Below are 18,179 nucleotides of genomic sequence, written 5' to 3' on the forward strand. Positions count from 1 at the left end.
CGGGAGTTTGTTTTCCATTTTAAACTTGCAAAGTCTGAACTTAAAGGAAAGGATGCAGGACTGAACTTCGTGCACTTAATATTGAGGAAAAAGCCCCAATTAGATGGCGAATGTCTGCAGCCTTGCCTCCATTTTCCCCCATACACATTGACATGTAGCTCCAGTGGTTTAAAACCAAAATGGCCTCTTCAGCATTTCCAAAACAGTCTGTTTTCGAGGCTTGAATACTCCGGCGTAGTATGGATGGAAAGTGTAACCGCTGCAAAACGTATGCATTTTAAAACAAACGTATTAGCGTAAACGGGGCCTTAGCCAGCAGTTTCTCTCTCCATTTACCCCATCCAAATCCCTAATTTGTCATTAGCCATAAATAAGCAAGGCAGTTCTCGAGATCTACCTGAGCTCAAACTCCTAACTCGCCCTGCAAATGGGAGGAAGCCCCACGATCGAGGATCTGTTGAGCTCAGAGCTCTCTTTCCTGCCAAACTGGGGACAGCCTCACTTTTCCTACTGTATGGTTTAGTACAGCTCACTTCTTTGGGGCTTTTCTACTGCATTCTGTATGTAGTATCTGTTGCTTTTTTAGTATCCAGCGGTTGGCACGTGCAGTTAGGACAACAAATAATATAAGTATGCTTTCACTGATGGTTTACATCAAACATCTGTTTATATTTTATTAATAACACCACATTAATGCGAATAAAACGAACTGATGAAACACTAACCTTGGCTTGACTGCAGAGACTTTAGTTGAGCGGCCCACGTTGGACTGCTCGAAGGAATTGCAGGAGCTTTCGTCCAATGAGAGAGATTCTTCAAAGGGATTGGCCGAGCTCATCTCGACGGGTGCTTTTTGACTGGTGTTCATTCGAGCACTCGTGGTTTTCACCTAGACATATATTCAATAATTCAATATATGGTGATTTATAACATGCACAATACTGATATCATTGGTTTTTATTAAAAACACTCACGTTGCAATTGCAGTGTTGTACATTGGTTAATTTGTTAGCTTAATAGTACGAAGATTAACATTTTCCCCATGCTTTAACACTGCAATTAACGATCCAACAGTTAATTTAACTAAACTCAATGAAAAGTACACAAATCTTTTATTAATATTAGGAGAAATATGAATTCTTAGTTAATGCTTAATGATGTGTTAAAATTGTAGTTGTTATCTGATTAGTTATATCAATTTTATTAAAAGGAGCTATTGTCACCGCACTGCAGTTGTCATAAATCACAAATGATCAGTGTTTTCTATCATAAGAGACTTATTTTAGGATTTCGAATGGCGAAATACACATTGGTAATAGCAGGACAACCCTTTACAGTTGATGAAATACAGCACGGTTGTCTGTGAAAAGGGCAATAATCATATTAAGCATAATCTGACAACGTGCTAACTTCATACAGTACACACACTGTGTGTATAATTAGACATTTTGTGCTGTCCGTAATTGAACTTTTGCGCATACGGGTCAGTTTAGGACCATGTTTAAGCCTCGCAGTGTGAACGTAGCCTTTGATACAAGCCGAGATGGCTAGAAAAGTTCATTTGATTCAACTAAAACATTAAAAGCAGCAAGACTTTTTTTACAGTCTGCAAATTCATTCATTCGATTTCTTTTCAAGTCCCTTTATTCATCAGGGGTCGCCACAGTGGAATGAACCGCCACTTTATCAATCACATGTTTTACGCAGCGGACGCCCTTCCAGCCGCAACCCAACACTGGGAAACATCCATACACACTCACACGCATACACTACGGCCAATTTAGCTTATTAAATTCCCCTATAGCACATGTGTTTAAATGTGGAGGGGACCGGAGCTCCCGGAGGAAACCCACATCAATACGAGGAGAACATGCAAACTTCAACCAAGAAATGGCAACTGACCAAGCCGGGACTCAAACCAGCGAACTTCTTGCTGTGAGGCAATCGCGTTACCCACTGCGCCACCAGGACGCCCCCAGTCTGCAAGTTAACTTGACTAATTAACAATGTGAACAAATAATACTGACTGTAGTAACTAATAAACCTGCCTTTCTCTCACTGTTGATTCCAATTCAATGTGTACTAGTTAGACTGTATTGTAAAGTGTTTCCTATCGTATTTTATCATTCTTTTGCAGTTTAATTGGATTGAAAAGTTAGTTTATATTGAACATTTTTGCACAAGAATGCAATACAAATTATTATATAAGTATAAGTAGGCCCACACGAAATCTGCAGATCTTTAGCCCATCACTGAGTCTATTTATTTACTTCTGTAAATGTATATTTATTCAATTTTGAAATTAATTTTAGTGATAATATTGACTAATATGAAAGTGTTCATATGATTTATATACAATACAGTTTGTTAAGTCACATTTTAATATTATTTTTACTAATGTTTAGTCTTCTAGTAGATCTTTTATATGAGAGACTTGCTTTGTTTACCAAACAAGTGGATCTAATTGGATTTGCATAGTAAACATTTAACAAAAGTAAAACATTTATTATTTTAATTTTATTTATTACGTTTTTAAGTTACGATACTCCAAAATCATACCGCATAAATCTGCAAATTTTTATTTATTTATTTTTTTACAAAATTCTCTGCAGGAAAAGCAAAAAATGTCCGCAGAATTCATCTGACCCTGATTTAACAGACCGTTTTTGCAGATTAAGTCAATACCGTGATAATACCGTATATCGTGATAAAAGCTTCAGCAATTAAATCACAGCAGGAAAAAGTTTCACCTCAGGTCGTTGTTCTTTCTCTTTCCTCTGTCTCTCCATTTCTTCTTTCTCTTGTCTGACTCTCTCTCGCTCTGCTTTCTCTTTCCTTCTCTCCTCATCCTCAGCGCTTTTCCTCGCCTGCTCCTCTCTCATCTTCTCTTCCATTTTCTTTTTCTCAAGCTCCATCCTTTCTTTTTCATTCCTCTCCTTCTCTTTGGTCATCCTTCTTTCTTCTTCCTTCCTCATTGCTTCCTCCTTCCTCAGCATTTCCTCTTCTTCTACGCGCTTTCTTTCCATCTGAATCTTTCTCATCTCGTCTTCTTTCCTCAGCCTTTCATTCTCCTCTTCCTCCATTTTCCTCTGTTTCTCTTCCTCCTTCCTGGCCTTTTCCTCCATTTTCCTCCTTTTCTCCTCCTCTGCCTTTCTCATTTCCTCTTCCTTCCTCACTCGGATCTTTTCTTCCTGCTCAATCCTTATCCGTTCTTCCTCAACTCTTCTCTTTTCCTCTTCCCGTTTCTCCAGCTTCCTCTTCTCTTCCTCTTCCCGCTCCATTCTTCTTCCTTCCTCCTCAATTGCAATCCTTTTTCTCTCTTCCTCTCGTTTCCTCTCCTCTTCCCTCTTTCTTTCCTCCTCTCTCGCAACCCTTTTCCTCTCCACTTCCTGTTCCTCTAGCTTCTTCCTCTTCTCTTCCTCTCGTTTCTTTTCCTCTTCCCTCTCCATCCTCTTTCTTTCCTCCTCTCTCGCAACCCTTTTCCTTTCCACTTCCTCTTCCTCCAGCTTCTTCCTCCTCTCTTCCTCTCGTTTCTTTTCCTCCTCCCTCTTTCTTTCCTCCTCTCTCGCAACTCTTTTCCTCTCCACTTCCTGTTCCTCTAGCTTCTTCCTCTTCTCTTCCTCTCTTTTCTTTTCTTCTTCCCTCTCCATCCTCTTTCTTTCCTCCTCTCTCGCAACCATTTTCCTCTCCACTTCCTCTTCCTCTAACTTCTTCCTCTTCTCTTCTTCTCGTTTCTTTTCCTCCTCTCTCGCAATCCTCTTCCTCTCCTCTTCCCGTTTCTCCAACTTCCTCATCTCTTCCTCCCTCTCCAACCGTTCCATCCTCTCTTCTTCCTCCAGTCTCTTCCTAACTTCCTCTTCCTGTTTCCATTGTTCTTCTTGTTTCCTGTGCATCTCCTCCACTGATTTCTCTTGGGTGTGAAGCTCAGAGGTTTTAAGCGAGTCTACAGATGTGTTGGAGGTTTTTCTGTCGTGACCTCTGCGCAGGTCCTCCATTGACCCGTGTCCTGAGCTGTTCAGACTGAAGGTTGATCCGGCTCTGGATCCTCTGGTCTCGGGCTCTTCAGTGTAGACATGACTGCCGTTAATGCACAAGTTAGGCTGCGTTAATCCAAGAGAGGTCTGGGAAACCTTACTGTCAGAGCTTCCAGTGCGCTTGTGCTTGAGGAACTTGAATTTCTTTTTGCCTGTGAAACAATATTTAAAAAAAGAGTGAATTTATGTGTTCAACATTAAAGGTCCTGTGAAGTAGCGCTGAGCAATATAGCACAAACACAATATTAATATTTTCCATATAACGATATCTATTTTGATATAAGTTGTTAATGTTTCCAGATTTAGAAGAGTACGCCAACAATGACTGAAGCCACAAAAATTAGACTGCTATAACGCTTTCTTTGCCATTCCAGATGACTTTATTAATCAGTGATTTGAGTCATTGCAGAGATGTATGGATGCAGTCCTCCAAGCTTATGATGGAGTCAGACACAATATTCATTCTGTTTCCACTGCAGCATGACCACATATTCTATACTGGACATTATTGAAGGTTCAGTGACCAGACTTTTGTCTAAGCAGAGTCAGACCTTACTGTCCTAATGAAATCATTAAAAATTAAGGCATGATCATATTTTATTGTGGTCAAATAAGTGTAATCTAGAGGCGTTTGCCTTTCATATTAGCCACTTCTGATACCAAATGATCAACTAGAAGTCAAGTTATTATTTGCTGTTTCTAAAACTTGGACAGGCGACAAGACTTTTGTCAGGTAGTGTATATATGATAGTGGAGATGTCTAGGATTTATCTAGCTTGTCTCACTAATATTGAGACAACATTATTATTTACATGACATTATGCATTTGGTTGATGCTTTCAAATTTTATAGCTAATGCATTGACTGGAACTCATAACATTGGTGTTTCTCGCACACACTCTTCTGTTTGAGCCACAAGAAAAATCTGCAATCGCACATCTATAAAGCTCTAAATATTACCTTCAGGAGACTCTACGTTGAGGCCAGATGATCTGCTCAGACTGATGGCCGAGTCTTTTTCAGGCAGCGTGGCGAGGGTGGACATGGACTGCGACATGTTACGTTGCAAACTAGACTTAGGTACAAATAAAGACTTGAGTTTGTTCTTCTTTTTGGCTCCAGATGTGTTATTCTGCTCCTCTTCGGCCTCGCTGTCAGTCAGTACCTGTCCGACTGAGGGCACGATGGCGGAAGCGGAGTCTGACATCCCGTCTTTCTTCTTCCCCTTCAGTTTATCCTTGAGTTTGCCGAGGCGCGAGCGGGATTTATCCTGGCTGGAGAGATCGTACATGCTGGCCGTCATGTTGTTCTTCATGAACTGGATGTCTAGAAGGACTTCTCCTCGGTCTTTGTCGGCCTTCCCTGTCTTCCCCAACAATTTGAACCATCTGTTGGAAACAAACAGAACAGGATGTTTGGTTTCAGGCATTCTTCATTTCCTGGAGCGCCGCTGTCATCAAAAGACAAAGATAAAAGACTGAGATGGAAGATATGAGATTATGGAAAGAGAGTCAATGCTTTGTAGTCACACTAAAGTAAATAAATAAATATAACTACTACCTTACTAATGATTAATAAGCAGGTAATAAGGAGTCTATTGAGCTTAAAGGGCTATAAAAGCCCCATTTTTCAGTTCAAGTCTACCTCTGAGAATGATCTGTGATGGGCGTGGAGCAGCGCTGTGAGCAGAGGGAGGAGTGGGCATGGCTGACAGAGCAGGGGAAACAGAGCGGAGCGAACTGTCAGCTCACAAAATGAGACACAAACCATGAGGAGAGCCATGATTTTATAGTTGACAAAGTTAAAATACAAAGAAATAAACATTAAATTAATGTCCTGCTGCTACATTTGTTATTCGTAATTTCACATACACATAACCACAATTTGTTCTATCATTATAAAGATAATCGGGCTTATATAAACACTATAAATGAGGAGGACTTCTCTCCTGCTGAATCCTCGGGTCTGAATGCAGACACAGTGGATAGCAATGCAGTCTCTTGCCCTGTCTATTCCAACCATTAACCCTGCCGGTAATATAGAGGATTTTAAACATGTGCCAACACAGCGGCATTGATATAGGTGATTACGAAGTACTAGCGTGAAAGCGAAAGATTGAAGCAGTGTACTGACGCTGTGACATGTTACCTGATAGATTCAAAAGACAGAAGAGTCGTTAGACAGAGACTAGATTAATTAAATATCATGTTTAACAGCTATAGTGAGAAGCAATCCAGCGGTACATCCTTGATAAACTGTCCCACGAGCACTGCTCTCTGGGGTTTTGTGCTCAAAACACCTGCTGACTGCTGGAGCTCAGACACATGCGTACACAGCAGCGCATGACAGAGACAGACAGAGACAGAGAGAAACAGAGAGCGTGTATGTGTGTGGTCACGTGATATGCGTTAAAATACAAAGAAATAAACAGTAATTTAATATCCTGCTGCTACATTTGTTATCCGTAATTTCACATACACATAACCACAATTTGTTCTATCATTATAAAGATAATCGGGCTTATATAAACACTATAAATGAGGAAGACTTCTCTTCTCCTGAATCCTCGGGTCTGAATGCAGACACAGTGGATAGCAATCCAGTCTCTTGCCCTGTCTATTCCAACCATTAACCCTGCCGGTAATATGGAGGATTTTAAACATGTGCCAACACAGCGGCATTGATATAGGTGATTACGAAGTACAAGCATGAAAGCGAAAAATTGAAGCAGTGTACTGACGCTGTGAAACGTTACCTGATAGATTCAAAAGACAGAAGAGTTGTTAGATAGAGACGAGATTAATTAAACATCACGTTTAACAGCTATAGTGAGACGTGATCCAGCGGTACATCCTTGATAAACTGTCCCACGAGCACTGCTCTCTGGGGTTTTGTGCTCAAAACACCTGCTGACTGCTGGAGCTCAGACACATGCGTACACAGCAGCGCATGACAGAGACAGAGAGAGACAGAGAGAGAGAGCGTGTATGTGTGTGGTCACGTGATGTGCGTTAAAATACAAAGAAATAAACAGTAATTTAATGTCCTGCTGCTACATTTGTTATTCGTAATTTCACATACACACAACCACAACTTGTTCTATCATTATAAAGATAATCGGGCTTATATAAACACTATAAATGAGGAGGACTTCTCTCCTGCTGAATCCTCGGGTCTGAATGCAGACACAGTGGATAGCAATGCAGTCTCTTGCCCTGTCTATTCCAACCATTAACCCTGCCGGTAATATGGAGGATTTTAAACATGTGCCAACACAGCGGCATTGATATAGGTGATTACGAAGTACAAGCGTGAAAGCGAAAGATTGAAGCAGTGTACTGACGCTGTGACATGTTACCTGATAGATTCAAAAGACAGAAGAGTCGTTAGATAGAGACGAGATTAATTAAACAGCTATAGTGAGACGTGATCCAGCGGTACATCCTTGATAAACTGTCCAAGGAGCACTGCTTTCTGGGGTTTTGTGCTCAAAACACCTGCTGACTGCTGGAGCTCAGACACATGCGCACACAGCAGCGCATGACAGAGAGAGACAGAGAGAGAGAGAGAGAGAGAGAGAGAGAGAGAGAGAGAGAGAGAGAGAGAGAGAGAGACAGAGAGACAGAGAGACAGAGAGACAGAGAGAGACAGAGAGAGTGTGTATGTGTGTGGTCACATGATGTGCGTTAAAATACAAAGAAATAAACAGTAATTTAATGTCCTGCTGCTACATTTGTTATTCGTAATTTCACATACACATAACCACAACTTGTTCTATCATTATAAAGATAATCGGGCTTATATAAACACTTTAAATGAGGAGGACTTCTCTTCTCCTGAATCCTCGGGTCTGAATGCAGACACAGTGGATAGCAATCCAGTCTCTTGCCCTGTCTATTCCAACCATTAACCCTGCCGGTAATATGGAGGATTTTAAACATGTGCCAACACAGCGGCATTGATATAGGTGATTACGAAGTACAAGCGTGAAAGCGAAAGATTGAAGCAGTGTACTGACGCTGTGAAACGTTACCTGATAGATTCAAAAGACCGAAGAGTCGTTAGATAGAGACGAGATTATTAAATATCACGTTTAACAGATATAGTGAGAAGCAATCCAGCGGTACATCTTTGATAAACTGTCCCACGAGCACTGCTCTCTGGGGTTTTGTGCTCAAAACACCTGCTGACTGCTGGAGCTCAGACACATGCGTACACAGCAGCGCATGACAGAGACAGAGAGAGACAGAGAGAGAGAGCGTGTATGTGTGTGGTCACGTGATGTGCGTTAAAGTACAAAGAAATAAACAGTAATTTAATGTCCTGCTGCTACATTTGTTATTCGTAATTTCACATACACAACCACAATTTGTTCTATCATTATAAAGATAATCGTGCTTATATAAACACTATAAATGAGGAGGACTTCTCTTCTCCTGAATCCTCGGGTCTGAATGCAGACACAGTGGATAGCAATCCAGTCTCTTGCCCTGTCTATTCCAACCATTAACCCTGCCGGTAATATGGAGGATTTTAAACAAGTGCCAACACAGCAGCATTGATATAGGCGATGTGTTTGAATGGTAACCTGATGGTAACGAACTCCACTGATAAAAGACAAAGTCCGCCATTCTCCAATTCTCATACAGCTCTCCTGACAAAAATGCTTGCTGCACACATACAACTTTGCTGTATCGGCCCTGACAGGATCGCAGGGAAAAACATGCAACAAACCCCATGGATCATGGAAACAAACATACGACCCGTGTCTCACCCAGTCATTGGGTCTCCCAGCTTGGCAGGTCTGCTTTGGAAAGCACGTGTGCTCATGAATAAGGAAGCAGGCCCTTCTCATAGGATAAGAAAACTCCGCTATGAATAATAATGAGAAACTGACGCATCATCACTCCACTTGCAGTTTTGTGCTATGTCACTGATTTTGATCCCGCCCCCATAAATGATTTTAAACCCGGTAGATGAAATTAGCTGACAAAAGCTCAAAATTATCCAGTTTTCCCCACAATTAAAGCTAACAGGTGCAAACATTGTCTTAACTGATGCTCAACACACACAAATCTGTTAATATCTAAATAAAAAAAAGTACTCCAGGGTTTCTTGAACCTTTAAAGTCATAGTTAATAGACAGCTAATAGCGAGAATTGTACCTTAAAATGAAGGCTTTTTTATTATATTTGATGTAACACACTTAAGTTTAGAAGTGAAAAGCTTATAAAAATGTCCAACCATTAACAGTGAAACGGTCCACAATATGAAGGTAAGCTGATAATATGTGAGTGTTTCAGGACTGGGTTTAAATTGAGCAACTTTTTCAACAAAAACTGGATCATGTCTCATTTTGCGCATAATAAGAGCCATCAAAAAATTATATATGCAAAAATCACAAACAACTACCACATTTATAATATTATGAAAAAAATATAGGGTTAAACAAGCCTTTTTGGAGTGTTACAGCCACTGAAATCTAAATGTGAAGAGTTCAGATGCAAAAACCTCTAAATGCCATCTGAAATGTTCTCCTAAAATGACCATTTTTATCAGCCTCCAATGTTTATGTTCAGTTATTTCACTTTAAAGCTAATGTAAATAGCTTATTCGTCACTATAAAAGTAAAATTACTGAGCCTACACACAAGAGTTGGAGAAAAATGCTAATTTTAGAAGAAAATATCAGATGGCTTTTAGAGGTTTTTGCATCTAAACTCTAAAGCAGGGCTCACCAAACTTGTTCCTGGAGGGCTGGTGTCCTGCAGATTTTAGCTCCAACCCTAATCAAACACACCTGAATGAGCTAATCAAGGTCTTACTAGGTATACTTGAAACACCCAGCCAGGTGTGTTGAGGCAAGTTGGAGCTAAACCCTGCAGGGACACGGGCCCTCCAGGACCGAGATTGGTGACCCCTGCTTTAAAGGCTGATTTATACTTCTGCATCAAGCGCACGCGTATGGCGCAGCCTTCGCATGGTCGCATACTCCTCGCTGTGGCTGATGCTAATGCTGATGCGCGCTAGGGTTGGGTGAAGTCAACCAATTTGGCATTGTATGATGTCTAATGTGAAACATCGAGTTGGAGGATGGCATCGTCTTTGTAGGCAGCGGTGAATTAATCATTTATGAATAATTATTCATATTGAATTAATTATTTGTAGTCTACCGTGTCAACTACCTGACCCGCATGGTCTTTGTTTTACTCATAACCAAATTATAAATAAATAAAGATAAGCTACACACAACTTACCACCTGTCAATCACTTTTTCAGCAGGATTCTAGCATGAATACGCAGAGTGATCTGTGTCCTTATAATGGCGTATAAAAGGTGCACAACCAACCAACAGTATCTGAGGATTCTGCTAAAATTACGAAGTACAAGCGTGAAAGCGAAAGATTGAAGCAGTGTACTGACGCTGTGAAACGTTACCTGATAGATTCAAAAGACAGAAGAGTCGTTAGATAGAGACGAGATTATTAAATATCACGTTTAACAGATATAGTGAGAAGCAATCCAGCGGTACATCCTTGATAAACTGTCCCACGAGCACTGCTCTCTGAGGTTTTGTGCTCAAAACACCTGCTGACTGCTGGAGCTCAGACACATGCGTACACAGCAGCGCATGACAGAGAGAGACAGAGAGAGAGAGAGAGCGTGTGTGTGGTCACGTGATGTGCGTTTACAGCAATATAGTGCGGATGGAGATATTTTCAGAAATGCTAGATGAAACGCCAGTGTGGATGTGGATCAATTTGTTCTGAAATGCCATTTTAAACTAAGGCGTATCAGTGTAAACGGGGCCTGAGTATGTATTTTTCATGAGCGGGTTGCTGCTGCAACAGGGACATGGCAGAGGATTGTGATGCCGGCTCAGCATTGTGGTGTCTATCGGCCATCAGCGATGGACGATGGCACTGTCTATCGTGCCAACCTTAACGCGCACCTCTCAAAGAATGTAAATGCAGGTGGCAATGACACGTAGCTCAAGTTCTGTGATTGGTTGGCTTGGAAGTGCTGACGAGTGTGAGCTGTGCTGAGAGTCGCGGACCCATTGGAGAGAGTGTTTAACAAGTGTTGAGTTCTGTGAAGTAGCTCTAGATGGTTGTTTTGTGTTCACCTTATGATTAAAGTTGTAGCACGTCTGCCGGTTCCCGCCTCTGAATGAGCGAGTGTGAGCCACTTGTACATTAATATAATAAACTTAAACATGTACCAAAATTATAATTCAACAAAAAGATATAAAATAATAAATCTGAGATCTTCTAAACACAAATTTTGACATTTTTTTGGAGCACAATAGCTTAAAGATATCCTAAAAACTAATTATATATATATATATATATATATATATATATATATATATATATATATATATATATCATGGGCCCTTTAAACTACTGAAAGTTATTAGAAACAAACCTGCAAAGTATATTGTAAGTATACAGGTTATTTGGTACTGTAATTAATTGTGTCTTGCTTATCCTGTGGTTTGCTACTTATGCGTTACCATGGGTACATATGTTCACCTGCCCCTTGCGTATTCATTGTTTGCTTCATTACATTTAAGCCTTTGTACAACACACAAAACACAACAAAAAACAAACCACAATGAACAGTTGACTGGTCACATATTTCCTTACAGGTCACATTACCAAATACATACAAAGATTCAAGAGTTCACACTTAGATATTGTTTGACAACTGTTAGCAGGTTTGGCATGCTGTCCCGGGAGAGAACCCTGAGCTCGGAGATAGGTGAGCCCAGGGCTCCCGCCTGGTCCATAGAGCATATGCGGGGAGTACGAGATCAGGTGGTTCTCGAGAGCTCCCCGTGGTAAGAGGTAGAAAGGAGGAGGAGATGGGGTGGATGGGGGGTTTCTTCGGAAAACGAAGATAAGAGAGTAGTTCTAGCTAGGCTACTTATAGTGAGTTGGGGTTAATCTGATTGGCTAACTAGTGAATGTAGATGAGTGGCCAGCTGCAGTCAATCATATCACGTGCTTCTCTCGAAATTAGTTTGAAAACTTCACTTCAAGAGTTCACACTTAGATATTGTTTGACAACTGTTAGCAGGTTTGGCATGCTGTCCCGGGAGAGAACCCTGAGCTCAGAGATAGGTGAGCCCAGGGCTCCCGCCTGGTCCATAGAGCATATGCGGGGAGTACGAGATCAGGTGGTTCTCGAGAGCTCCCCAAATGCAGGAGACTCGGGACAGCAGCCGTGTATTCGAAGAAACTCCCCAAAAGGCTTGGAAGGCTATATCCGGCTGCTGGATATATTGGTTTTTCAGAAGGAAAGGAAAAGGGGGCTCCTGTGGGAGCAAAGGATGATACAGACTCCTGCGGTAGCCTGAGCAGGGTTGGCATGGCTATGAATACTCCTGCGGGAGTAGATTCGGGGAGACCCCTGCGGGGGTTAGAGCCATGGGATGGACAGGAATCCTGCTGGGGTAGTTAAAAATGGGGAAGGGGAATTGAGGACTTCAGCTGGATAAGAGGGGGGTGAAGGGGGCTGGGGTGGGGCAGGGACTCCAAAGGAGTGGATTGCTCAAGGAACACTCCTTGCGGAGATATAGCTGGGAGGTGGCAGCGCTATATATAAATATATATGTATATATGAAAATATATAGATATATAAATATATAATGGGGTAATCTAGTGCCTTGGGGGGGGCAATTTTTTTTTTTGGACTCCTGCGGGAGTCGAAGCTCCTGGCCACTCCTGCGGGAGATAGAGCTGTATTTGCCATCTCCAGCTGGAGTCGGGAAGAGGAAGGGCAGGTGAATGCCCCAGCTGAAGGGTGAATGGCAGTTGGGCGATGACCCCTGCGGGGGTCGATGCTCGGGACCACTCCTGCGGGAGTTAGAGCTTGAGGGTGACGGCACTATATATAAATGTATATTTATATGCGTGGGTGCATATATATATACATATATATAAATGAAATAAAATAAATGAAAGGTAAATGTGTAAAATAAATGTATAAGAAAATAAAATAAGCTAGGGCCGGGGAGGGTCGGTGACGTGACTCGTGCTCGTGTCACAGCTCGGGGTTGGTTGAGCTATTTTGGCCAGCTCCAGTAGGAGTCGGGAGAGATGAGGGGGAGGTGAAGACTCCTGCCGGAGGGTGACGGGCAGAATTGGTGCTCTGGGGGTGTTCCTGCGAGAACAGAGCGTGATGGTGGCAGCGCTATATATAAATTAATATTTATATGCGTGGGTGCATATAGATATGAATTTATATAAATAAAATCAAACAGAGAGAAAAATAAAAGGCAATATTATATGTCATTGTTAAAATGACTTATAATATGTAAAAGCTAGGGTTGGGGGAGGGGCTGTGAGATGATTCCTGCGGGAACCGAAGCTCGGGGTAACACTCCTGCGGGAGTCAGAGCCATGGGGGGGGCAGGGTCCTACAGAAGTCAGGGAAAGGTGGAGGGGTGGTGAAGACTTCTGTGGCAGCGGCCAGGGGGGGGCGGGGTGACAGGGGGTGCCTGGGCGGGAAAAAAACTCCTGCTGGAGTTAGGTGCGTGAATAGGGAGAGAAAGCTGAGTGAGACTCAGAGCCAGAAAGGAGGGTTAGGTGGCTGGGTCGTGCCCGCGCCCTTGGGTGGCTGAGGAGCTCCTCCGCCCTCTGGAAGCTGGGATGGCTGTGTCTAGGCTTATCCCTGGATTGGGCTCGTGCCCTTGGCCGCTGGGTTTAAGGTGTCTACTGGTGAGGGTCCTTTGGGCTTCCTTTAGATGGCTGTGGCTGAGTCGAATGTAGGATTTGAAGGCGTCGGAAGACCACCTTCCTAGTGTTTGTATGTGTTGTTGAGATAGCCCTTTGTGTGCAGCTGTGGTGGCGGCTCCTATTCTGAATGAGTGACTGGAGTATGATCCTGGTGGGAAGCCTGAATGGTGGAGGACTGCTTTGAGGTGTTTTTGGAACCAAAAGCGTGTCACTGGGTGGGGTGCGTCATCTATGAAAAAGGGGGGCAGGGGGACTTAAGCTTAGCATTTCTTATAGTGTATGTATGCTAGGAGTATTTGGAATGGCTTGTGGGGGAGGGAATATTGAATATGTAGATGCATTATCCTTTCTGGATTGATCTGGTTATCTTGATTGATAGTTTCCTCATCAATCAAAGTTAGATCTGTGATAGTGCGGTGGATGTTGGGATCAAATTAGATGTTACTGTAATTTCACAACATCTGAGAAACTCAAAAAAACAAGAATAAGCATTACATCTAGAGTGTGATCTGTATGCAAGGATAGGTATCCTTTCTGGGGTTACTTCCTAAAATGTATTTATGGGTGTTGATGCAAATCATGTATGTGGGAATGTCATCTTCAAGGAGGGATGAGGTCAGGTGCGGCTCTGCTTCTGGTACCAGTTTCTAGAAACAAAAGCAAGAAAGGGAATCAGCAATTTCCTTATATAATTAGGAACATGTACAACAGTTGTGATAATGATAATGATAACGCCTTTGTTAGTGCAGTGGACAGCGGCTTCATTGTAACAGTAATTGAGAATTTTGGAGGCGGACTTAATTTCTCCGCGATATGGTCCGTTGGTAGCGCGTCGGCAGTCCTGATAACATCCCTCTAAGCCTACGGCGGGGGCGGCGTCTGTGTATTAAAGATATGAACTGAGGATGAAATTGGATCGTTTATGAATGAGTGGGCAGCAATTCCAGCGCTTGGGAAGGAAAGCATAAGCCGGTAGCACGCCTAAGCGCTGTTCAGTGACGTGCTGCGTTGCGCCATGCATTTAGGATTCTGAACATATGTTCTATCAGGGTGCGCGTCGGGGGCTGTCCGCAGTGCCTAGTCACAATTCAGGACTCTTTTCCCTTGTCATGTGCGCACCCCGTCGCCGCTCTGAGCGGTGCCTCCGGTGCGCGACGCCCTTCGGGCCGAGTGTTATGGCCGAGATCGGATAGAGATATATTCTCATCTAATCCGGGGACTGATGCTGCGAGTTGAAGGAGGTGAGAGACGAAAAGGCGTCCCTGCAGGATAATGCGCGTGTGAGTTTTGATGTCCTAAGATGGACAGTTGTGCTTAGCGCAATCTTTTCTCTTCAAGAATATATAAGGGAACTAAATTTCAATATATTTATTTAGGTATGCATGCATGTATGCAATTCTGCGAATCCAAATTGATGCTTAGGAATTTTATAGAAGTGCTTGAGCCGGAGATTCTTCCATGATGGAAATGCCAATGTTAGAAAGACTTGTCACTAAATTTTCTTATATCTTCAGATATATTATATCTTCAGAACTTATATCTCTGTCAGTAAGAGATACGTGTAAACATCTAGTAGATGAACTACGTGCGAACGCCGTAGTTATTGGCGAGAATCCCGCAAATAGTTTCTGAAGTATAAATGTGGTTACTTCTGCGTCCGAATGTTAGACAGACTGCGAAGTACAATTGTATTGTCTGATTAATGCCAGAAATCGGAGATACCAGATATCAGGAATGACTTAAAAGGCGGGGGTGATGTCGACTGCGAGCCAAGCTTGCAGCAGACTAGATTAATTAAAGAGATTTCTTGGTTTATGGCGTGGTAATTAAGGCATCTTCGTTCGGCGTGGTGAATAGTGCTGAAAAAGGCGGAATTATGAGAAGATGAAAGATCCGTTATTAGACGTTTTTTGAAACGTTCTAATGCCCATTTCAGTAGGGCTAATGTGAATGTGCTTGAAGCAGCAAGAATGAGGGGATCGAACATGAATTTATTGTCGATCTCTTTCTCTATAATAGCTCTGTGATTTCTGGTTCAGCGTTGGTGGAGGGCTGGGAAGGGAGCGCCAAGATACCGGGCTTGGATCCATTATACAGACCTGGAATGAGAAATTCAGAAAAATTAGGTCAGGGTGCAAACGTAAATCAGTATAAAGATTTAAATGTTGACAAGTAATTTGTTTCTTTAGACTTGGCTGACGGCGTGCGTGTCGCCGCAGTAGTGGCAAGTGTGTAGAAGTGAGAGAGCTGGGATGGTGTCTTTAGCAGGGAAGATGGGCGGGTACGTAGGGATCTTGGGGTGGAAAATTCTTATTGCTGGTTAATGTAGGAGATTTGGCAGAGAATGTTGAAGAGGGTTTAGAGTGGTAAGGATTGCTGGAAGAGGAGGGCTGGAGTTTGCACTGGATTGGGGAGCTGCAGGCTAGAAGAGTTGCGTTATTGTCCGGGAGATTCCGAGATTGCTTTAGGGCTTTCTTTGGTGGCCTGGGGTGGCGCAGTGTTGTAGGCTGTAGTACGTAGTGTTTAGGGGGCGTAGCAGGAGCGTGTGGTTGTAATGTCCTAGGGGGGCGGAGTCAGTGAAGACGTGGATTCGTAAGGTCTTTTCGGGTTTATTGCAGCAGTATGGAATTTGTGGTTCCGGCGTCTAGGAGTTTGGAGGAGTTCTGTGACTGTCGTTTGTTGGATACGAGAGACGTAGGATGACGCTGGAGAAGGTACGTGGCGGTTTGAAGTAGCGGGAGATGAGGATTGTATAAAACATTGTGCTCTGGCTGGAGTAGCTAGGCCTTTGGCCTCTTACTGGAGCCTCAGTCTCGGGCAGACTTCCAGGCTGAGCTGGGTGTTGTTGAGATGGGGCTGATGTTTCAGGGAGCGCGGAGCTTTCTTTCTTGCCCGTTGCTGCGCTGTTGTGATCTCCGCCGCCTCCGTTGTTGTTGTTGTTGTTGTTTTCGTTGTAGTTGACGACGATATGATGATGATGATGATAATGATGATGATGATTAAAATAGTAGGAGGTTGGTTTGTCCGTGAGTAGCTTTCGGACGAGCTGGAGCGGACTTGTCGCTAGTTTCTTCGGAAAACGAAGATAAGAGAGTAGTTCTAGCTAGGCTACTTATAGTGAGTTGGGGTTAATCTGATTGGCTAACTAGTGAATGTAGATGAGTGGCCAGCTGCAGTCAATCATATCACGTGCTTCTCTCGAAATTAGTTTGAAAACTTCACTCAGTTTACACAGTCCATTTCTCCTAATATTGCAGGTTTTTGTCCATTTGTAGTTTTAATTAGGGATGCTCCGATCGATCGGCATCAGCCGATAATCACAATTCATGACTCGATCGTTACTCGCCAATCTGACTGATCTCACGAACCGATTCGCAAGTGTTTGTTGGCAAGTTCACAAACAGAGCAAGTCACACGTGCGCTCAACAGTAGAGCTACAACATGTGAAGGGGTAAATGATGTATGCTGGCTTGTCAATAGTTAGAGATGAACCAGCCTGATCTCACGAGAAAACGTAAGTATTTTACGTTTTGTCAGTTTAGTGGCTAATTCGTTTGAATTCGTACTAGTTCAGTCGTACGAAATGATACGATTTCAAAAAGGAGGCGAGTAAAACAAACAATTAATTGGAATTACTATTTTTTTTAGGTACGTACTTGCAAAAAATTTATATAAGCTGAATTTAAACAAACTCAATTTAATTGTTTGTTTTAAAAAAAATTTAGTAAATCCAACATATAATTTTTATTTCAGTGTATAAGAGTCTCGGCGTGATGTAGAAATGCAGTATAATGAATGTTATTGAGCGGCAGGATCATTGACTAATAATCCCCGGCTGAGCTGCTATATTTAGCAGTACAGCCTCACAGTACGCCAGCGTTAAGAGTTCATTACACAGACGCTCAACATGTGATGTGGCACCTAACCCCACTCCTAAACCCAACTGTCATTGGGGGATGAGCAAATCGTGCTAAATTGTACGAATTAGATCGTACGGGTTTGTACGAATTAGCCACTAAATCAAAAAGTTGCGAATTGCCGTAAGATTGTGTTGGATGAACAGAATATTTGAATGGCCTTGCAAAAGCAATTGTATTTAGGCATTTTTACATATAAGAACTAAAAGTTCTGTGTTTTGACTATTGCAAGTTCACTAAAACCTGGCTCTTAATATTAGGATAATAAAAAAAAACGTTTTATTTATTTTTTTACTTTAATATATTTAATAATATGACTTGTTTTACACTTGTTGCAATAAACAGTAGCTTATAAGTGTATTTTCTATTAGGAAAGAAAAAGTAATGGATTTATAGGTGTGCATTTTAACATTTTCTTCATTGAGATGTTGAATTCTTCTTCCATCATGTTTCCAAAATTTTCAGTTTTATTAATAATATTTTTAT

The 18,179-nt window shown here is 42.2% G+C and overlaps 1 protein-coding gene across 1 annotated transcript in view; it reads right to left on the reverse strand.

The window, feature by feature from the left end:
- Nucleotides 1-18,179, reverse strand: part of rab11fip1b (RAB11 family interacting protein 1 (class I) b) — a 59,833-nt gene that overhangs the window by 14,276 nt on the left and 27,378 nt on the right. Inside the window, exons 2-4 of the mRNA XM_056466215.1 lie at nucleotides 4,995-5,422; nucleotides 2,751-4,186; nucleotides 726-889 (exon numbers count right to left, since the gene is read on the reverse strand). Of these exons, the coding sequence (XP_056322190.1) occupies nucleotides 726-889; nucleotides 2,751-4,186; nucleotides 4,995-5,422 (2,028 nt within the window). The remainder of the gene's footprint in view (nucleotides 1-725; nucleotides 890-2,750; nucleotides 4,187-4,994; nucleotides 5,423-18,179) is intronic.

Source organism: Danio aesculapii, chromosome 10, assembly GCF_903798145.1.
Source record: "Danio aesculapii chromosome 10, fDanAes4.1, whole genome shotgun sequence".
In the NCBI taxonomy this organism is placed as follows: Eukaryota; Metazoa; Chordata; class Actinopteri; order Cypriniformes; family Danionidae; genus Danio; species Danio aesculapii.